Here is a 23,689-nt window from a genome sequence, read left to right as displayed (position 1 = left end):
GCGTACAGAAGAAATTTCGCGTCAACTGTATGTATCCAGATGTGCTCTAGAAACTTCTGTATGCCAGTAAATGGGCTCGAAGATTATTTTCTTCTGCAAATTTTGCAAAAGTTGCTCGGAATCACCTGAGGGGCTCTGGCCCAGTGACTTTGAGTTGAGCCTGAATACCAAGAGGACGGGCTGCTAAGCAAGCTTACAGAATAAATCATTGGCTTATTCACAGTGTGAGATGGAGGTGTTAGAATTCGGGGTCTGCTACTACACAGGACAGCACAACAGAGTCACAAGGGGCTGCTTCTGCACAATCTTAATCCAGTATGGTAAATCTTGCGTCTTTCTCAGTGTGACAGTTCAAATTGTTAAAGAAACTGATAACGTTGCCTTCTCATATCCCTGCGACATGCACACATTACAAGCTGGCTGGGTCACCATGGTTTGCTTGGTCCATTTCTAAACTGACTCTGTCACCTCAGCCTGTTCTAGTTTTCTTTTATACTGTGGGGCAGTTCTCTGCTGTGCTCATTATTGGTGTCCTGGAGGTGGATTTTCTGTGGCACACAGGCCAGGGTAGATACCACTTCAGAGAGGTGGGCTGTAAAAGGAAGAAGCTGGTAACAGGTCTGAAAGAATCCATAATGGGAAAGATGAGATCCCTGATTTTCACTCTGATTTTCAGCTGTTGGATCTTTCTGTGGCTGTTCGAAGACTGGAAATCCCAAGTGCAGTGCAGAATTCATGGGAAACAAAGGAAGTCACGTGCCTGCTATTGTTTTTTAGGTTTTTATTTATAAATGCGACCATTGCCTCATTATATAATCACAGCAGGACATGCCAGGAAATGCCAGTGGATTTTTGCATTGTTCAGGTGAGTTAGAGACTTCAAATTTGGCTTTGTATCTTCTCAGTGACGACCCTCGCTATTCACGTAGTGTTAACAACACTGAGGTTAACCAGGGTGTGCAGGACTCACCTGGTAAAACCCATTCTCTCTGGTCTTTATTTTCAGACAGCATCTTAAACTTACACAGCACTTCAGAGTAAGCAGCTTGCCCTGCCCCTAAAAAGCACATGCTATGTATCTACAATATAATAAGGGGATAAGTAAATATGAGGGGATAAACAGCATTTTCTCAAGGTCTCTGATATTACGCAGTTTTGGTGTTCTTTTGGAAAAAGCCTGCTCCTTTTGTTACCTATCTGTTACTGTGTTTATTTTAATCTATTTACTACTTCAGTTTTCCCTACCTCTGCATGGGCAGATTAATAATTTTATTTGTTTGTCTTCTGCAAAATTCTGTTTCATTTTCTCATCACTGCTTGGGTCCGTCTTCTTTGAGTGCATGCCCTTTTCTCTAGCATAGACATGATTAACTTTTGCAGTAACTATGCAAAAATGTATCTGATATCATGATAGGAGCCTTCGCTGCATTAAGTGGCATGCTAGTAATTTAGCAAAATCGGGGCTCCTGAAATGGTCTTTTCCTGCAACATGCATGCTTTTTTCCCACTCTTGATAACGATTAATCAGTTTAGCTTGGGGACAAAAGTCTTCAGAAGTTGCACTGACTTTCTCCACTCTCCCCAAGCCTAAACTGTGGTGGCTCGGGTTTGAGCTCAAAATAAGAGACTGTGTTGGTCAAGGCAATGTGCATCACTTCGGGATGGCTGGATTATGTGAAACAACGGAACAGACCTTTGAGCAGTTACCCTACTTACTCCCGATCTTGGTTTCCACCTGGTCTAAAATGATCTCCACTAGCGCTTGCTTTAATTACAGGCTCTAAAATACAAAAAAAAACCCAAAATTTAAAGCATAGACAAGTTAACCTGTGCAGCTGCATTTACGTCATTTGAAACAAAGGTTGAGTATTAATGGTTCCCTTTATCCCAAAAACACAGCCTTTTCCATAGCATCCTCCACTTTCATATATTCCAGATGAGATGGGTAGTTAGTGCATTGGAAACGGGGGTTGTTGCGGATATAGTTAAGGAATTCTGGAGCTCCTGGGACGATGATATTGTCAGCCAGAAGAACTGAGCCCTTCCTCAGCAAGTTGCATTCCTGGAAAGAAGAGAAATTGCTTCATGGTGGCTGTTAAGCAGACATTGGCTTGAATATAATGTGCTTTCGTGTTAACCATGTCATACTCAAGGGCCTGCATCCAAAAACCCATTGTACTACGGGTTTGAAGGGAAGAAAAGACGTGCGAGAAGCTGAGTATCTCTCTGGTCCTTTGTGGTCATGTTTAATATGCTGATTTTTTCTGTTAACACAATCGGTAGAACATTAGAGATGCTGATAACATGTTGGGTCATTCAGGTTCTGAAACAGCAAATCAGGTGCAGTGGAGGCATGCAGTTTGCCGCTCGGTTTACTGCTCAGATTGTTTCCAACTATGTCTACATGATCAGTAAAATGGTTTTGTTTTGGCTCTCATGCCTAATGTTTTTAATACTGCATTAAAATGCAGTAGCTCTTAAGGTCACCTGAGAGACTGGCATGTACCAGTCTGCTTTGGCCAGTCTCAGTCAAACTCCAAAACCACTAAATGAATAAAAGAGATTTTTCTGTGCTTGTTTTCCTTTCATCTTGTACAATTTTCTGCCACTTTGTTCAGGAGCTGGGCATGAAACAGTGTTTGTGCACAATGAAGATCACTGACAAATTTCCACAAGGCATAATTAACTTGCAATATTCACTTCAAGTGCAATGTTTATCCTCAGTAAACCTACAAACCTAATTTCTACTGGTATTTTTGTCTAGTAGAAGTTGCTTATCTGAGCTTACCAGCTGTTTTAAAAGAGTCTGTAGTTAATCAGGCTGGTTGTTATCCTGTGTTTACAGGCAGCAGCTGTAGCCAAAACATGGGGTGGTTTTTGTCACTCCCAGCATATTGGAGAAGTCCTGTGGATGAGTGTGCTGCGGAGGCTGTTCAGCTTACTGCTCTTGCCTCTGGTGACTGAACACCAGTCAGCACAGTAGAAGCAATTTTAGAGACATGGCAAATACTGTCTGGTCTGTTGCGCAGCTTATAGAAGCCTACAAAGTGACAACATGCTGTATTTTCCACTGGTCATCAGGATTTCAGATGCTCTTTGTGTCAGGCTTTTCTAGAAGTACATGAAAAGGAATGCTGTCTGGGCCACTTTCAAATATATATTTCATCTGAGTATTTTCTATTCATATTTCATATTCACTATTCATATTGCAATTTGCATATTCATATTACATGCCAAAATTGCATTTTAGAAGGTTTGTAACATCTTTCTTCTCTTAATTTCATACTTTTTTTTTTTTTAAGCAAAGCAGCTTGGTGTGACAGTAGCATCAAATTGACCACTACGAATGAACTACCTGTTTTGTCTGTGTTGTGAAGGTTAAGCTCTGATAAGGATGCGCTAGCTCTTTGCAGTGGAAAGAGCTCAGTCATCCTTACACAGCCAGTTTAAAAGAAAACATTCTCTGGGTACAAAATAACTGTAGGGAGGGAACGTTTTCTTCAGCTACTGCTGTGTAAATTCAATACCGGCTGTTCATAACCCCAAACAAATTTCCTTTTCAAACGGCTATCTGGAGGACAGGGCTGAAATTAAAAAACAGGAGAGCCTGGATGAGAAAATAATGTTGTAGTCCTTAAGCAGGGGTCAGGAAGTAGTTGGCAGGTTTTCAATGTAAGAGGCAGCCTCAAAAAAAGTGGATTTATTTGTGAAGAAAATAATTGAAAAATGATACTTCCATACAAATAGTTAGGCAGTTGTAGAAAATTTTATCAGCCTGCGGCTCCAAAGCTAGGAGAGTATCTGTATGTGCTGTGTTGATAGATAGAGATGTTGTGAATCTGTTATTTAACACTTGGAAATACTTTCGTATCCAGAAGTCCTCTAGTAGTTACCTCACCTATCATTGCCTACTGCTGTAACAGCCAACTTGTTTTGTAATGCTAACAGTAATGGGTAAGGCGGGTCAGGAAGAAACGAGCATAGTTTTTCCACATTCGGGGCTGGAGATGGAGTCGGACAGCACTTCCCTAGCAAGTGTCTGACAGGGGCAGTCTGCGCTCCAAAGGTTGCTTTGCAGCCAGTTAATTAGGTGGCATAAAGACTCCCAGAAAGATGATACCCAGCTGTGCTACCAAAATAGTATTTCATCAAAAGGCTCTGCTGGCACCGCAGACCCAGGCAAAAAAAGGGGTACTGAGGAAATTAGAGAGGTGGAGTTGGGATATGCAGGTCCTAAGTCTCACCTGCTCCCAGGATCAGGATGTTTTTGGGTCAAGTGTTCCGGTTAGTGACCATGCAGACACTCCTTCTAGGGAGCGTAAGACCCAGACCATGCACTCCTCCAGGGATCCCTCCTGGGATTTCTACTGCAGACCCGTTTGTTCAGGAAACAAAATGGTTCAACAGTATTTGCCAAGTCTTGAGCTATGTAGTGTCAACAGTTATCCCTGATAAAAGTTTTGGATCCTGTCCCCCAAATCCTCTTTTCTTGTAAGGTTGCTATTTTGGCTGCCATTCTTCATTTTACAGAGGATGAGGTCCTTCATAAAGAATATAGGCCTCACAGACATCAAGGCATTTGCTACTTTACTTGTAAGACTGGAATTGTGCAAACTGACCTGAAGCAGGATGGTGTCTGGTGTGTATCTGTCTTTCCAGTGATCCAGGAAGACAAAATCCAGAGTATCCACTTCATATTTTTTCTTCAGCTGGGGGATAATTTCCTCTGAAGGGCCTTCTAGGAGTTTTACCTGAAATGCAAATCCATCGGATGAATTGTGAACCATTAAGAAAAAGCACATGCCTCTAGCTCATTTTAAATTGTGGCCAGACATCAGCAATCCAGTTTATAGCTCAATATTGCCTCAGTTGAATTATTTCATAGAGTTAGATCAAGTGTACTTTTTTCTTTTTGACAAATCAACTCAGTTATGTTCCAAAATACGGGTTTGGGTGGTTTGGGTTTTTTTTTTAATAATAGCAGAAAAAGTGACCTGTTGTTTCTGTTGGATAATGTGATTCTTTACTGGAAACATGGGAATCTCCTGTTGAAAACAGTACTTTTAATTATTTTTTTAGTTACATCTTAGTTGAATCTTTTAGTCCAAGGGAAGCAAAAAATACAGAGAACAGGTTAGTTTAGAATAAAGCTGGAGGCTACGTATGTAAAATCGATATGGCCAGTAGAGGGAGGAGGCAAGACGGAGGCTATTACATCTTCCTCACAGGTTTATTGGCATAAGTACTGTTAAACTGAAAGAAGCTGCTGCACATTGGTTTGTTAAGCAAGCACCATATACCGTGAGTGGAGGAAAAAAGTGGTAAGGAAATCTGTCTGGTTTATGACTCATAGCTGATCAGGAAATTAAATCAGATGGGGAAAATGCAATTTCAGATGTCACTAGTACTTCAGGTTCTCTTCAAGAAGTTAAGAAACGCATTAGAAGATCTCATGGTGGGATTTATTTCCTCTAGTTTTATCATCTACTTTGAAGTGAGTTGTCTAGTTGAATAGACAGGCACTTCTCAGGCATGAATCCCCTGACCTGCTGTAGATGTCTGCCTTGGGCTGAGATGGATTATAGACTGGAAATACCTACATCTCAACCAACTGTACAGAGAGTCAAGACGCCTCAGATTGCACAAAATTTAGGTATATATCTTTTGTGACCAACTAGATTTGGGTAAGTACCTCTCTGAAGTCCATTGCACATAATGCAACTGCTTCTTGTGAGCTTTTGTAACAAATTAGACTATGGTTCAGCTTTCTGTTGCACTCAGTCTTGACACTAATTTGAACCTTTTAGTTTATATAGAGAAAACCAATATTCTAGTCTAGCTTTTGGGAGGTAACATAGTGAAATCCTCAGCTGTACTGCTGTGAGAAGTCAGGGACTGTAACTAGGCATGGAGCTAGTTAAATTAATAAGGACTGTGGGTGCAAGAAAAAAAAGAATACAAAATGTCTATGAATAAATGTCAGATGGAAATCATAGAAAGGCTTCTTGATTATCAGGAGGAGGAATCTGTGGGGCAGTCTTGCAGTTCAATAATGGCAGTAAATCTAACCAGTTTTGCAATAGTCGTTACTAATTTTATGAAAAGGACTGTGTGTGCTGTCCTGTGACTGTAGTAAGTGAAAAAACTGACTCTGGAGCCTCCCTCCGGGCCTGTATTATTCTTGCAGTCACTATGGGTTTTGAAAACAGCTCTCAGCAAATGGCCTGTCTGCTGTACTAACCAGTGAATAGTGAAGAGGCCAAACTGGAAGATGAAATCTAAATGCTTTCAAAATGTTAAGGAGATACGGATGTATATGATTGTTTCTGGTCTTGCCCCTTCGAATTTTCATCCTGACTCACATAGCAAAGAACTTTGGAGAACAGCCCTGATTGTTTTGGTCATACACAGACACACATATTGACAAGCCTCAAACTCTACGCTGACTCTCAGCTGGGTCTGCATTGTACTTGGACCCCTGACTGATGCTAACAAATTTAGCTCACTTGCGCAGTATATACAAAAAGCAGACGACCAGGGTCCTCTGCATGGATACTGGTAGCTTTTCCCTGCTATCAGGCCTGATGGTTAAACTCTGCATGTTCCCCCTTAGGGTGTCGTATTTTCTTGACAAGTAAAAAACAAATTTAAACCTATTATTGTTGTTTCTATGGATAAAGTCCCACTCTCCATGTATTGCTTCCTCATACCAACCAGAGAAAAATGATATTTACCTTATCTTGTACTCCAGCAAACTCAATCATCTGTTTAGCTATAGCAGCAAATTCTGGGTTGAACTCCACAGAGAGAAGGTGAGCTCCTGCCTTCAGTAGCCGAGCAATTCTAACTGCCGAGTAGCCGCAGTATGTTCCCAGCTCCAGTGCAACTGATGGATTGACCTCTTCCACTGTCTTGTCTAGAATTAAACCTGAATAAAATGGAAATAGGTTAACTTTTGACAAAATCAAACTGGTCCACATACAGAAGAGCAAGTTAGTGACAAGAAACTTACAAAGTCTGTACTCAGTTGCTCAAGACATTCAAAAATTAAGGGTTGGTGTCAAATTATATAGTATTTCCTTTGCAAATTGGCTTATCTGCAATCAAGTTGATCATGGACATTCTAAGTTTCAAAATGCAAACTTTCAACTAAAAAAAATCTTACTTAGTTTCACAATATAAACATTTCTGAGTAAGGAAATGCCTGAATTAACTAAAATATTTATAGCGTTACAAGGGGAAAATGCAGTGTTTTTTTCCAAGAACTTATTGCGGAAACTGGCCATATTTGTGAATATATCTCCTGAATTTTGAGTGCTCAGATTCGTTGCAAATGTTACATGCAGTAGTCTGATATAAGATTTCTCATGCTAAATACTTGTTTTTAAAGGGAAAAAGAAAAGTCTAGTTATAAAATTCCAAAATTTTTTTATTCACTAGATGAATTTGTGGGATGGAAAACGTTAGTCAATTGTTAACAACAAAAAAATATTCCCAAAAAGAAGTGAGAGTGTACTGTACTCAGTCCTTCCGAAGAAAAGGATTTATTTGTGAGAAAACTGTCTCCTCTTGTATGGCTAGAAACTAGATAACTCATCTCAAAAAGTATTTGAAGGAATTTTACTCTGAGCCTTGGAATTTTTCAATGCACATATACATTTCATTACGTGATATTTTCCTGGGTGTCATTTGTTTATGAATAGTGTGATGAAGATGCTTGCATCTTGAGATCACGTGGTCACTCTCTAAATTAAAGATGCATTAACTTTGATGGCTTTTATCTGAGGAACGGTCATCTTGTCAGAGCAAAACTAGAGTGAAATTTTTAAAAATATAATCCCAAATGATCAAAGTTTAGAGCTTTAAGAATTCCTACTCAGCCACCACCTACTGTTCTGTTGCCCTAAGAATGGCATGCAGAGGAGCTAGTTTCAAAAATGTACCCATGACAGAGAAGCATTTTTATTGCAATGCTTACATTTGTATTTCATTATCTATATTAATCCCAGACTAAGCAAATTTCCCCTGCAATTTCCCAGCAAGAGGTACTTTTGTGTCTAATTCATAAGGGAACATGTTAACATTTTGCCATTACAGTTTTTTGAAAAGACTGTCACTTTCCTGCAGCTAAAAAAAAAATGTTTTGTCCACATATTTTCCTTTAGGAGGCAAGAACAAGATGATTTACTTGCTAAGTAGCAACAATTTCTGATAGCTGCTTTTGTGTATTACATGGGTAGGATTTCTCCCCTCAACAGTAACTTTTAACTTATGCTTGCATATACAAAATTCATATAGTTCAAAATACCTCTGTTTTCAATTTACTATCTTTCGGTTAAGAATCTGAAAGTACTTAATGAATTATGCCTTAAGGCCACCCTGTATAGGAACTGAGGTATAATGCAACCCTACATTTTTCCCATCAATTGTCACCCTCTGCTTACACGCTTGCATCGTACACAACACACAAACGCAGATTTGGTCCTATGACTTCCTGGGTTACTCACTGGATACCCCTTCTCAAAGACATCTGCACAAGCATGCATTACTGTTTACAGAACTACTCTGCTGACCACAAGGCTGTTGTGGATTTTTTTATTTTTGCAGCAGATGGAAGTTACCATGCGAATACAATAAGATGTCCTGTACTAGTCTTGAAGGACTTTTCAAGTGCTGATCCCTGCTGCAATTACCTTTCTCATCGCCCACATTCATGGCCCACTCTTTCTGGGAGCAGTACTTATCTATGGTGTCCAGCACACTACAGGGGTCTCCTCGGACTGCATTCTGCAGCACGAAATTTAAAATCCTCTGTTCTTTGCTCTGGTTCATGATGAAATTGGTTATTTTCTCCCGGATTATTTCATTCCAGATAAGGGCAGCAGTGCCGTTTTTCCTGATGAGCACCACAAAGAGCAGTAAAATGAAAAGCAGGACGAAGACAATGAACAAAAGGAGTGAAGAGCTCTCCAGCATCTGGAAGGAAAGAGAAAAACAGCCCAGGGTTAAGGTGGCACGGGAGCGAGCTATCCTTTTTGTAAATATTAAGCTGAATAACCCACAACGAACCATATTGAACAGGAACACACAGAGTTTAATTATAGTATTGTCCAGAGTAGCTGAAATGACTCTCTGTCACTTGGTAATGGATGGTGCTCTGTGGCACTCCCTTTAGAGGCCAATTTTACAGGCAGTCAACAAGTAGCTTTATTTAATGCTCTGGTCCCTTCCCCCACACAGCTGCTCAGTCCGGGCTCCAAGCATGCCACTGCACAAGGAGCCTCTCAGCATCAAAGCTGTTCTAACCATTTTTCAAAGGAATTAAAATCTTTAATTACAGCCTGCATGTGATCCCACTCTCCTAATTTTTGAGCACGCAGAAATTTCTAAGCTGGCCTTGGTAAGAAAATATGGAAGGTCTCACCCTTTGATTTTGAGCACAGTATCAGCAGAAACTGGGCACTGGTAGGTAACATTCTGTTTCAAATCAGTCTGCAGGTCCTAAGTTACTACCTTGCACGCAGACCTCTTTGCTAGCACCTGCCCTTCTTGCATGCTCTGCAGAGAAGCTGAGCTTGATGTTTCAGTAGGACTCGACCTACCTGCTTCCTTTCAGAGCCTGCAGCAGAGGTACCCAGGTGGAATGGTTTACAGAAGATGGTAGCCTTTTTCCTGCTTATAAAACCTTTGACATGAGCCATCAATCTGATACTTTTGAGAACAAGAGATACATTTCCTTTTATAAAGTAGGGATGTTTTCTCACTGGTTATAAAAACATAAAACTGAATCCTTGAATCAGAGAGGAGCTCAGGCTCATGAAATTGAAGAGATGTAACAAAAGGGCACATTGTACTTCTCTGATGGGCCAACTCAAATTATCTGATGGGATTGTGCCTGTTCTTCCCCTGAAATTCAGCGTCATAGCTGCAGGTGCCTATGTGTGTGCAGCATGGGTGGTGTGTATTTCTGTTTTAGAGTTTAGGGCATCTGAACATAAAGCTTAGCAGATGAGATGCATGTCACCCTGTACAGCTCGAGCAATAAATCCCATCAAAGCCATTTACTCTGATGGATTTCAGACAAGCCAGTATACAGGAAAGTGCATTTACTTCCATGCAGGAGTCACGGCACAAAAGATCTGATAAAGAAAGGGTTCTTAAAATTAAGGAATTGATTTAGCCTTTGAGAGGGTGCCAAGCTAAGGGTTGTGATTTGCCTGAGGATTCTCTGCATGTGAAGTTCCTCTCATACAACCCAAAACACGCATCATTCTGATGATGTAGCTTATAACACCTCCACTTTTCTACCTCTGCTTCTCACAAGTGGGGGCTGGCAGCTGCACACTGGGAGGAGAGCACAGGTCGGAATGTATGCCAGTTAGTATTGGGATGAATGAATGCCAAGTTCATTTGTTCTTCAAGTCTAATTAGGCATTTGAACACAGGCCTAAAGGATTCAGAACTAATTTCTTAACCTCAGCAGGCTGGCTTGGGTTGCACTGTTTTTTAAACTGTTATTTTTAAAAAACATGACACTCAACTTGTTCTAGTCTCTGATTCTTTCTATTAAGCCTCTTTCTCTTCCAGCTTGCTAAAAATGGTGAATATATTCCACTTGCACTTGTATTAATATTCCACCTACCTCGAGTTCAGCAAAACCATTGCTCCAACAGGAGCTACAACATCCTCAAAAATTTTGCCTAAGTTGTCCAAGACCAGAGGTAAAGGGGCTATATGATTAGCCAAATATTCCCCCAGATCCCTTCCTACCGGTTCTTGCTTCCCTTTTTTGTTTGTTTCCCCCAAAATCGTCCCAGGGAAATCCTAAATTTTATGGGTGATCAGACCTCCATTCTGTAGTGGGACTTGGCACATACACATTACATATGGGAAAAATCTATCCTACTGCTTTGAATTTTGAATCATCATGCAGAACACAATTTGAGTTCAGAAGATGACTGAGTTTCCATGGAGATATGCTCAACCTACAGTACAGCCGATGTTTGTTCACCCATCCACTTATCTTAGTTGCACAATAAGTATGATTTGTTTGGAGCAGTTAAAAGTCTATTTCTCTTAAGTAGTCACCAATGATAATACTTACCTTTAGTGCTTTTCTTGCAAAGTCTGACCTGAGACATTTCCTTTCAGGACTTGCCAGCATCATTAGCACATGAGAAGCTTGCTTCTTGAGCTTTCTGAATTTTGTTTCCTAGTTAATAAGAACCTGCTTCTTTACCTCCACAGGATCATGAAGGCCTGGATGTCAATTTTTCTTCTTCCCTTCTATGCACTAGTAGTTCTACTGATCAGTCCCAATTGTCCTGCACCTTCCAGATGGGACTTCTGCTCTTTCTAGTTGTTCTACATGAAGATGTTCCACATTATTTGTCCACTAAGAACTTGGATTGAGCTATGAAAATGTCATTGGTTTAACAGAAAAATATGTCTCTAGCTTCACTTGGCTTTCATGGCTTAGTTGATTGTATGGTCATTGTTGATGGATTTGGATTACTGACATAGTTGAGAAATAATTATTCTGAACTGCAATGAATGGATGGAGCCCAGAAACCATTTACTGATGCCAGCAGGTATCTAACCTTCCTGCCTCTGGACAAGGGAAACCGCGTGAGCCCTGCATACCAGTGACTCACCTGGTGGCAGTCCAACCGTATTCAGGTCCCTCTAGAACTGAAGACTGTTGGCATTCAGAATTATCTCAGACTACTGCCAGACGTAATCCTCTGGTTAAAATGGATACTTTGGTAACCTCTGAGTACAACTTGCCTACAGGCTATTGCTTTGGCACTACGAGATTCTGCCAGCATGTTTGGGGCTGCCCTTCAAAGATTTGTCGGACAGCAAGAATGGATGATAGCTGCAGGATAAACTAGGGGGTGTATTTTTTCAGGAACAGCTTTCCTCCTTTATTGCTTACTATAGATATGAGGCCATTTGGAGAGATTTCTCAAAATAGGGAGAGAGAGCGTTTGTAGGCTAACTCAGCCCTACTCCCTGTCCTGCAGGAATGCTGAGACTTCTTTTTTCGGACAGGGAACAGACTGTGAAGACTTCTTTTTATACCGTAACAAAAAGGACCTGCTTGACAGTAAAATCCAGCCCCTCCGTTTTCACATTGCTTCCCAGGCATGGAAGGGTAAGTCAGCAAACCAGATTTCCATTGTCTTATTTTCTCACGCTGCTACAGGCTTTATACATCAAAATTACAAGACATTACATGCTCAAAAGTCCATGTGTTAAAGGAGGACAGCTTCTTCATTGTCTGCAGCCTGTGAAATGCTGTTTCTTAACATGTCTCTGTTAGCCAGAGCAGAGCAAAGTACTCAACTCGGATTAGACCTGCTGATTTTTAGTAACTTCAGCTGATCTCGAACAAACAAATACTTCACCCTCATCCTTACTTGGACAGCAGTGTCCTTTTAAAGATTTTCTTGTTTTAAAAAAGTGCACTTTGTGCAGAGAAAGACTCCTTGTTTGAGATATACATGCCCTATCTTGTCAAAGGCATAGATTGCATTTAGGCTGCTGCCACCCACAGCAGGTACTGCAGTGTGACATCCTGATACTTGCAACTAACTTGACAAAAAGGTGTAAAGTGGGGTATGCTTCTGAACCCCGCAGGTAGCCATAGCCTTCTATCTTTTCTAGCCATTCCTTATGCAAAAGCATGAGCAGGCTGACAGCCCTTCAGCTTGTCTGGAAGGGCAACAACTGATGGTTCTGCTGGACCACCTGGGAAACAAATCTTCGATCTTCAGCTATGAAATCTTACCGCTTCACGTTTACCCAAGAATCCCCTCTGAAGGCAAAACACTGACCTGCATTTCTCTTCGTGTCTCTTTGGATCTAGACTGGTGAGTGGCTGTTAGCACTGGTTTGTTTACACATTTTGTGTAACATGTTTGTCAAGAAGGCAAAAAACCCTATAAATTTAAACTCAAATGTGTGTGATTTGGGGATGGTCTTAGATCTAAAACTTAAGCAAGGAAGCCATTCAGCTTGGCCATTCCTGTGATCAAGTGCTCAGAGGGATCCATTTCTTACAGTGCCTCAGTTAGATCTTTGCATTTCTGAGTCCCACATAAATGCTACCATACGTAAGAGCAAAGCCCACCTGCCTCCACAGAGGTTGCTTACAGGTAGCAACAACGTATATAGTACATGCTGCTTTTTTCCATTCCTAGACAAGTTCACTTGTTTTTGCTGTATCAAGGAATGTTTTTCAACTATTGGTTTTTTTTTTTTAATTATTATTATTGCTGTATAACACCACAGCACCTTCATAAACTGGCAGTATGGGTTGTTCATAGCAGAGCTCCTTTAGGAGGCAATTATCCTGAAAAAACACTTTCCAGAGAAGGTAACTTTTAAAAGGAGCAAGTCAGACATATCTTGTTTCTTTTCTTTTCCTTTTTTTTAAACACAGTTTCTTTTTCAAAGTTTGTCTCCCTTTTAATTTCTGTCTTCTTAGATGTGAAAATAAATTTAGGGATAGCAGTAGACTGTACAAGCAGCCTGCCAAGAGCAAGATGCATGGTCATGCACCCAGAGGGGAAAAAAAATGTGTACCAAAATAGGTAATTGCTTTCATATTCTTAGGTGGAAAATATTTGATATGAAAATTAAGTGCGTAATTCAGCCAATTTAAAACTACTGCTACCTAAGAGACAGTCATGTTATGACAACTTTAGAAAATGCAACTGTAATTTTAGCTTTAATGTGGATTCATGAGATTCATTAAATATGTAATAAAACTGAACTTGCACATAGTCAAGTCTCCCATAACCACTCATTACAAGGCAGTCGCTCTTATTATTTAATGCTTGTACAGAGGTTCCAAATACACAGGTTAGCACTGCAACCTTTCTGTGCGTTAGAAACACCATGATAAAGTAAGCCTTCTCTTTGAAAGCTAAAATTTGAAGTGGAAAATAGTAGGCAAAATGAAAAATTGAGCAAGGGAATAAACAGAAAACTGGAGGGATAACATTATGGAAAGGAATGAGTAACACATCACTAAATCTGTTTTTGAGAAGACAGAGTTTAAAAGAAAACATATTAAAATTTCATGCCCAAACCTGTCAAACTACTGATGAGCCTTCCTAAACCACTGGGTTATTTTCTTAAGTGTCTAATCTTACTCATTTTGGCAGGTTTCATAAGACCAAATCATAACTTGCTAATGCAGTTCAGCAGTTTTCCCCTGATGCAAACCATAATCAAACAATCAGCATTCAAATGGGAGTACCTCTGATTCAGCTTAGAGAGATTTAAAAAGACACTTTTAAAGAGAGAAGCAAACACAAATTGTGGGAATCTGCTGCCCCAACTTACCTGCCCTTGAAGATAAAATACCTAAGTCATTCCAATGGTTGTAACAGAAGCCTCAAGAGACTGGCTCAGACTTAGGGATCTATTATTATGGCAGTAGTTGTTAAGTTAGGGGATTCACTACCCCCTTACTATTACATGATCTCCAATTTTTCTAAAAACATAAAAATGTCCATGTGATGGAGCACAAAACAACACATCCTGTTCTTTATTCTTATACAGATGACCCCAGCCATTTCACCAAAGGTTACAATAATGATCTTTCAGTAACGCTATTTATCAGTCCTTCTGGTAAATTTTTCCAAGAACTGTTAAAAAATAATTGGTCTTAGAATTCCCTGAAGTGAAAAAATAAGGATTAGAACAATTGGTAACATCAATTTTTAAGGTGACTCCGAGTAACCAGATGAATTCAAATTGAGATTTTTTTCTCCGTATTTCATAAAAACTGTATGAAGTTTTCATAACACTGTCAAAGGAAGGTGTACGGAGATTTGATCTAAAATCCTGATTGCTGCTGTTTCTCTCTCAGAGTAGAAAACAATCTCCCTCTGCTAAAAACTGATATTTACTGAGAAGAAAAATAAACACGTTGAAAGAAAGCACCTTTAAATGCTCTGAGTTTTAATAAGGACATATGCCTTAGTGAGCTTCACACTCAGTGGGTTAAAAAAGTATCAAATTTGATTATTTAACTGTTCTGAAGCTTAGTAATTAACAAGACCTCATTTCCTACAGATGCAAAAATAAGAGCTGACAGGTATTAAAATACTCGGGAGGTTGACAACTGTTGGATAGAACATTTTTCTAAAAAAGGTGAATCCGTATAAGCCTAATTACAGAACATCTCATTACAATTTTAGCTTGAATAAACAGATATTGCTTTCCTTGTATTGAAAATGAAGTCCTAAACATAATCACAAAAAATCTCTTCTACAAAGACACCATGTACATTAGAATGCTATTCTCCAGGACTGGAATGAGAGTAAACTTTGTGATCCTGAGTCAGGGGACTTGGGTTTGAGTCTCATTTTGGCAATATTTTTCTGATCTGGAGTGAGCTGTCTTACGTACATCTTTGTTGCCACAAGAATAAGTTAAAGTTACTACTACTTCTGTAACTTTCAAGGTATTGTAAAGCTGAATTAATCTTTGTCAGAAAAGTCGCTGCTATGGATATATGGGTAACACCTGAGGAAAGGCAAGTGATTTTATCTGCATTAACTAAAGAGATCCATTTTGGGATACCAAGACAGCAAACGCCTATGTGACACTATTATTCTTGAGTTTCTGAACAACCAGGAAAATGTGGAGACAAACAGTGCTTCAAACACTTTCCTTAAGTGATTTCAGCCTGCTGACAAATCAGGCCTTTGAGGAAAGATGATGTTACATCCAATTGTGCTATAATTTTTCATGCATTTAATCTAACTGCCAAGTACTGGTTGGTTGTTTAAGAGTTTATTACAAGTCTCCAAGCATCCAGACAGTACTTTAGCATTCTGATCCTAAAGGGTTTAGAATCTAATTTAGACTTTATTAGCTCACATAACCTGGTGAATGGGGAGTGCTTCATAAATTTATACCATTCAACCTTTTTTCACAAAAGAATCTCTCCATCGGCCTGATGGTATTGAGGATAATAGAAATGGTCTACAGTAGAGTGCCTGGAGACAACGGGGCCTAACTCATTGCAGAGACACCGCTGCTAAGTTTGCAGAGAGAAGAATGTTATAATGCAAACAATTTTCTAGAGGTTTTTTACAGAGGCCATACAAATTAACAGATTAAACCCTCCTGTACACGTACCTGTGTGAAGGAAGTAAGTGTACCCCCTATTTTTAGAAAAGGGTTAAAAAGGTTTAAGTTCAAACTCTTCAAAAGCTTCTGCTGAAATTATGCCTTTAAGTATCTCCTGCACTAACATATGCAGAGGATTTGCATATTAGTAAGGATATATTAGCTGTTTAAGAAGCATTGTGACAACAACGCAGAAGAGTCAGCACATTTCTACACATATTTTAACAATGTCTGTTGCTCTGCATTAGGCCAGAGGAGATCTGTGCTGTGCCATGACTGGGACTGGAGTTCCTGACTATTTGTCCTATGCTGTCTTGAATGAGGCAATCTCTGTTTTGTGGCATTTTGCTTTTCTTGATCAGAGCAAGAAAGGCAGAGTATTTTGGTCAGAAAGTCTAAACTAACTTCTGCCAAACATATCGTATCCTGTTGCTGTAGGCAACACAATTCAACAGCTTCATATTTTAGTACTTTTAAAGATTAAAAAAAAAACTTTTTACCGCCTATTCTCTTGTTATTGTTTATGTGTTTTCAAATGAGTGCAACACTGTGAAGAATAATCAGCATATTGCCAAATGTGAATAGCTTGTATTTCAATGGAATCTTAATCTGGGAGTTTGACATTCAGATTTTCCACTGACATAATGAAAACAAGCTGAACAGACTTTATATAATTTTTCACTAAGTATTTCTTGCATGAAATCTAAATTTCCCTCTTCCTAGTTTTTTTCAAATTGCTACACTTTAGCTTCACTACCATGACTACAAAAATTCAGACTTCTATACATGCAAAATTCTGATGACTCCCCCCCCCCCCCCCCGCCCCGGCCTTTTGTCTTTTCTTTTTCCCTCTTCTCAGGTTGAAAGGAAACAAATACAGGTTTATTCTTACTGAACGAAAGGAAAAGAACAGAAAAGTGCCTTTGCATACTAGGGAGCCCCATCAACTAAGCTTCATAAGGGTAAACACCCTGATTTAAACAAATCCATTCTCCCCATATAGATTTCAATTAGGATAATTGTACCTACTTAAAACTCCCTTCACAGTAGCCATTGTCTAAGTGGTATTCGATGCTATCACCCAAAGGAAAAGGTTTATATAATGGCTATGTGCCCCATAAAGATGAACGGGGTTTAGAATAAACTGGCCACACAGACAGGCCTCATCTCCATTAGCGTTCCGATCCAGATCGGCCTAGTGAAGACACTGCATGATTAAAGCCAGAGTTTGGGCTGAGAGAATTCTTCAAGGATAAGAAATGCACTTTACCAGGCCTTGAGCAAAGACAGCTTTTCAGGAATAAGATTCTTTCAGGTACCCCTAGGAAGCATTTGTTTCTCATAGTCCTTATTCCCATTCCAGAACTCCAGATGCGTTAGTACTATTTGTACTAGTGTTTGAGGCCAGTGGTCGGTGTAGCTCAGCTGAATTGTACAAATCCCACCTGGGAGACAGTGGACTGCTAAAAGTAGAAAGTGTTCCGCCTTGTCAGCACACTAGGAGCTGGTCTGTAAAGTTTTCTCAGCTGAGATTTTCATGTTCCCCAGGGTGGCAAAACAAGCTCCTATTGAATGATTTTGCCCCAAATGGAGGTAAAAGAGGGCTGGAAGAGGAAAGACCAAAATGGCTAGTTGTCCTCAGCATAATCACCTGTGACAGACCTATTTCACATTCTCTCTTTGTAACACAAAGATCAAGGGCTGAATCCTCAGTGTCCCAAATCCCTGCTGTGTGCTCCTGCCCTGCTTCCAAGGCTACCAGCTAATCTAGTGTAAATCTGTCTCTCTCCCAGCACAGCTTTCTGCTCTCCACAAGCTGCTCTTCAGGCCGGGCAAGTGCACGACTGAAACTTGGTAGTGAGGACACCCACTGAGGGATCTGAAAGAGTAGGAGGGAAATCGCTGCTGAAATGATGGCTTATTTCTATGGAAATGAACAGCTCTAACAGGCCAGGCAAGGTGGGATCACCACAGCACAGCAGGTAACCAAAGCACTGCATGGGAAGAGGCAGCCTAACTGAGGCCAAGCAGGGCATGAGACCTTGGTCTTAAATCCTAAGTGAATGCCCTCCCCAGAAAAGTAGTTGGAGTGGGCATAGAGAGTCTCTAGCTAGAAATTGCTTTCTGAGAAATCTCTCCTGAGAGAGTTTTAGCAAAACTGGTATGGATGGCCTCACACATTAAGATCTGGTTTCAACAACTGCTGCCAAAATTATGTTTTTTCAGAAAATTCCCAGTCAGTTCTATTTCCAGTGATCCTGAAGGAATGCTGAAAGACAACAGTGTGGGACTGGCAGAGATAAACCTGATACCAATTGCAGGCTGTTAAGAGATATTGCTAAACTTGAGTGACAAGTAAATTATGTGCAGTGTTAATGTGGTTAAACTCTTTTTCCACTGATGCAAACTAAAGCTGTAAATCAGGAATTTTTCTTTTGCATTTAAATACTGCAGTGCTGTGCAAATGCATGAGATTCTGAACCTGAGGGCTTTGTTAGAGGAGTCCGTGGCTGAGAAAACAGAAAAAAGTAAGCTTAAGTGCAGAGATGAAGTAAAGGTTGTTTATGGAGATCACCAGTATGACACGTGGTTGAGAGTATTGGTAAACATAAGTTTGTTTTTAAAGGACAGAAGGTAAAGAATGTCGTAAAGGGCGTCAGAAAGATAGATACTCTGTAAGCAGCAACAGGGCTAGCAAGCAAAAGTACTAGCTTTTTGTCTGTTCTTCACAGACATTTTGCTGTAGCCGAACTCCCTTGTGAGAATGAAAACCCCCATAAAATACAGCTGCAGCAACACATTTATAAAAGCAGCTATTCAAATATGACTGAAACTTGCCTTGCATTCAGCTTTTTCTTGAATACAAATGAGTACCAAATTCCAGCATACTTATAGCCATAAATTACATTTCCAATTTAGTCGGGGTTCTCTCATCTCACTTCTTTCAACTGTCAAGGTTTACAATACAGTACAAAGGCATTACACACAAATATGTCCTACTCTTTCTCTGTGAAAGCTGTTGCTGCCCACGGACTGACTTCCTGACAATGAGTACCAGTCAGAATGTGGAAAACACTGCTTCTTTCATTTTCACCACTGTTTAAAATAGTGGCATTATCTAAGCTAACAAATCATGTCAAGTCTGAGAAATAAGAAAATATAAATATGTACCTTTCTCAGTACAGCAGAAGCTGTTCCCTCCGATCTTTTCCTGTGCTGCTCTGATGTGGATTTTATAGAATAAGAGTCCAAGACCCTGCAGTATTCAGTCACATTCGATCACATCACAGGAATAGCTTATCAGTTCTGTTACAGACTCTAAAAGGAGCGGTGTCCTTTTCTCCAACTCCTCCTTTCACAGATTTCTTCACTCCTTAAAGGTGCTCAGTGCTCTAATAACCTTACAGAAAGCTGTTCATCTGTCCCCTAATGACAGTGTTCTTGTTACTTAGTTACAGCACAGTGAATGCTGACAGAGTCAGGTATGAGCCAACTCTGTGCTCAGTGTAAATGCACTGTGTTCAATCAAGCAACTTCAGGAATGAATTTGGCCCAAGGGATTTAGTTCTTTTTTCAGCTCAGACGTGGCATGCTACAGCCAGTGCAGAAGTCGTAGAAACAAGACCTAGGCATGTGAGTTAAATATAGAGTGCTGCTGGAGGGAGGAGAGGTAAGTATAGCGAACTGCTCAACAGCAACTACAGAAGGAGGTGCAATCAATACATTATAAATAAATAAATTTCTATAGCTTCTAGTTGGAAAAATATTCTTCTACAAACAGCTCTAAGATAAAGAAGAGGCTTATTCTAATCAACCTTGGTTTTGGCTTGACTGTCTATATTGTTTCGAGGTGGAAACAAGATAATCAAGCTGCAATTAAATTGAAAATAATAAGAAAAAACAAAAACCACACACAATGTGGTAGTAGTTCTCTGCTGTATTCTCACTACAAAACTCAGACCTAGTCAGCGAGTGTTTGAAGTTCTAGCCTAGAAACTTTTCAAAGATTCAAAGGGTTTGTATCAAATGTGGCAGAAACAGGAGCTGAAGGACTGAAAACAGGCTTTGTCACATGAGGGAGGAGGTCCTTGAAAGAATTAGGGACTACCTGAGAGCATGACAAGAGAAAAATAAAAAATGTTAAGTGGATGAATTGAATAAAGAATTGTGGGAAAAAGAGGTAGGTGAAGATCAAAGTGTTTTTAGTAATTCTAAACAAAACATAACTAAGACCCTGCAATATAGCAGTGCCCAATGTCAATACAGAATAACTTTGAAGTATCCCTTCCATGTATAACAGAGCTTTAGCTCAAAAAATATTTTCTTATAATCCAGACATCAAGCAGAACAAAGAACGATATAAGCAATGCCGCACTCCAGCTTTACTGACTGTAATTTCCTGACTGGGCGAAAGCTAGTTGTGAAACCATGACAGGCTGTGTCTGCACAATCCCTGATGCCACCCACAGTTAAAATTAACTGATAATTTCTTTTACTGCTGGGCTGTGGAGAAAAAAGCTTAAAACAGTAAAACTTACTCTATGCACTGACCTGGTTCTGTAAGCATACAGCTATTCTTTGGAGACGTCCTTGCAGTTAACTATAGCTAGTTGTGAACTGGTGGGTGGTATCAGCTCAGCTTCTGCTTAGCAGTATAAATTAGTGCCTAGACCTACCAGATTGAGAAGTGTCCCATGACAACACTTCTAAAGGACTTGTAACTTTGAGCTGAATCATATTCTTCAGGCTAGAACCATGGGAGGAGCAAACTTGCTTCTGCCTGCCCACAACTGTTTACTTGTATGATAAAGGCTATGCCTGCAAAGTAACCCTTTCTGTTGTCTCGATATTTCATTACATAAGTAAAAATGGTAAATGGCAATAACTGCAAACTAGATAAAGCCAGAGGTTCAGTTAGTTAAACCACCCAAACTGTGTGACAATGTCCATAAGTTGCTTCCAAGTTATTAGAAAGTTGAACTCTTGTAATACATTATTATGGGATAATTTTTTCTCCAAGAGAAGTTTCTTTGGTAGGCTGTTAGACATTGGCTTATGCCTTTCTTTAATTTACCTTTTTGCCCAAGACAGGGTCTATATAGGTATGGATATTTTTGTAAGTTTTTACTAACATAATAACAATGCTACAAACTCCGGAGTGCATACATTTATGTACTATTTACAACTTATCCTTGCCTAGATACTAAAAATTTACCCTGATATTAATACATCCAGGTTAGAGAACTGTGGAGAGCAATAAATGTATTGGTGTAATACAATTTTTATGTAGGGACAAGATCTTAAAAGATGGCGTTGCTATTGCAGAACATGAGGATACTGCATTCACAGGGCACATCCATGGGAAAATGTAGACCCAGGATATCTTAGCTTCGGAGCAACACCACATGAACGGCAACAGGTCAGAATAACTGGCTAGTTCAGACTGACTCACTCTGGCAGTTGACAGAGTTAAGCTCAGCTCTGTCTGCACAAACTTGAGTAGACTTGCTCACATACGGAGCTCCCCGTCTCAAATGGAGGCTATACAGCTGCAATCATATGATGCAATGTGGCAGTGCTATCCCCACTTGCTGTGCATAGCACAGAGCCAAAGCTTTCCCAGTAAATCCATGTCTGGCATAACAACAAATGACATTCCCTTCTTCTAATAATCCTGGCCAAAGACTAGTTTTTAAAAGCCTAAACAAAGGGAGACAGGAGAGCTAGCACATTATCATAAACCCCACAGATCATGTGAAACACTGAGTAGAAGAAAATTCTTTTGAGCTTGCATTGTCAGAATAGCAGGAGGGATTTTCTTTTATGCGAGTTTGCTGTTTTCAACAGTCAAATTAGTTTCTCTTGCTGAGAAACACGCAAAAGAGGAATTTTGAGAAAGGAAGCACCACTCATGTATGAATCAGGAAACTGCTTGGAGATATCTAAAATAGGAAACAGCTAAAAGAGAAAAAAGATGGCCAGCAAAGTTGTACTCTAAAATTTAACAGATTATACAAGCAGTTAGACTATTTTGTGTTTACTATGCATCTTAGAAGGTTATCATGTAGACTGAAAAAAACTTCCTGCTTTCAAAGACTTTATACCTCCTCATGAAAACTTTGAAGCTTAGTTAAATCTACCATATTTCTGTCTTTTCTCCCTCCCTTTTTTGGTAATATATGTTGAAGCATTGGAACTAAAGTCAAGAACCTATGCCGCTTGAAGCTTCATCTGTTTTTGTTGGGTTTTTTCCCTCACTTGCAATTAATTATTTGTGTAGGACAAGCTATGAACAGAAGATTCTATGGTAAGGAAAGAAGGAATAAAATGGCATAGATTAAATTCTGAACAACAACGAGTCCTACTCTCAGATAAATTTGTGAAAATAAAAAAAAAAGCAAACAAAGGAAGAAATAGCAACAAAGATGAAATGTTAAACCATTTTTGTTGGTTTATGAACCTATGCACAAATGTTTCCAGCAGAGAAAACACTGTTAGCTGAAGGATGTATTCTTTGTAACAAGATGTCCTTTTGGGGCACTTAGCAAATATTAGAGTGGTTGGTTTTCTTTTAGAATTACATTTTTAAATGGCATTTAAATTATGACCTGATTTAGAGTAATTCTTAGCTTTCTCAATGTAGTTGGTTGAGATACATTTACAGACCCTACATAAAAAATTATCAGCTAATGGGATATATTTGTCCCATCTTAACAAAATGTTGTAAACTTTGTAGACTTCACACGGAAATCTGATCACCACCTCGATCTCATAAATCAAAATTAGTCATTTTCTTCCCTTATCAGTTTGACTTTTGACTCTTCTAAAGATTGATTTGTCAAAGCTCTTAAAAGCAGATATCAAAAATGCAGAAAAATACAGCAGAGTTGGATTGTAAGCGAACAGCCACAGATTCCTTCACACCAATGTAAAGCAATACCCAACAAAAAGTAATATTGGAAAATTCCTACTACATAAGTCAGTTAAGAAGCCTCAAATAAAAGTGGTAAAAATACTTCTTTGGTTTACCCAGGACCTGTGTCTTCAAACAAGGGTCCTCACTTGTCAGCATAACCCCCATGTTAGAATACTATCCATATAGTTAGCAATTTGAATCATGAGAAGGTTTTAGCTTGCTTTGAAAAAAGTCTAAGGACTGGTAACCACCCCTACCATGCTACCATTTATTCTGTCCTTTTTGTAGCTCTGGGATACGGTTCTCTCAATTGCTAGGGACTATGTCACTATTTCCACTTTTGTATTCACCATTTGACATGCCTTTCTTCCACACGGTTTTTCTTTCCCACCTCCTTCCTCCTCAATGCTAAAGGACACCATGCTACACACTAGCAGAGGAACAACAAGAAAAAAAATAAGAGTACAATCAATCACAAGAGAGATGGTAAGAACCCAAAAAGTCCTACCTCATGGAGAGACTTCTTAGTTTAACTACTGATCCAGTACAGTTCACTGACACCCCTGTAAATTATTAATTAGGTCATGCCACAAAATGCAACCTCTGATATAATCCACTTCC

General features: G+C 39.6%; 1 protein-coding gene across 9 annotated transcripts in view; it reads right to left on the bottom strand.

Annotated features, from left to right (window-relative positions):
- Positions 1–23,689, bottom strand: part of COMT (catechol-O-methyltransferase) — a 32,263-nt gene that overhangs the window by 4,554 nt on the left and 4,020 nt on the right. Inside the window, exons 1-6 of one of the 9 annotated variants that reach the window (XM_075168033.1) lie at positions 20,704–20,895; positions 11,105–11,413; positions 8,694–8,976; positions 6,735–6,928; positions 4,620–4,751; positions 767–2,062 (exon numbers count right to left, since the gene is read on the bottom strand). In XM_075168033.1, the coding sequence (XP_075024134.1) occupies positions 1,883–2,062; positions 4,620–4,751; positions 6,735–6,928; positions 8,694–8,976; positions 11,105–11,167 (852 nt within the window). In that variant the 5' untranslated portion in view covers positions 11,168–11,413; positions 20,704–20,895 and the 3' untranslated portion in view covers positions 767–1,882. Of the gene's footprint in view, positions 1–766; positions 2,063–4,619; positions 4,752–6,734; positions 6,929–8,693; positions 8,977–11,104; positions 15,054–19,323; positions 20,026–20,703; positions 20,939–23,576; positions 23,612–23,689 lie in introns of those variants that run through there. The other 8 variants (XM_075168031.1, XM_075168036.1, XM_075168035.1 and 5 more) reach the window with 8 other exon arrangements.

This window comes from Calonectris borealis, chromosome 18 (genome assembly GCF_964195595.1).
Source record: "Calonectris borealis chromosome 18, bCalBor7.hap1.2, whole genome shotgun sequence".
Taxonomy (NCBI): domain Eukaryota; kingdom Metazoa; phylum Chordata; class Aves; order Procellariiformes; family Procellariidae; genus Calonectris; species Calonectris borealis.
Note: the sequence above shows the minus strand (reverse complement) of the source record. Positions and strands in the feature narration are given on the sequence as shown.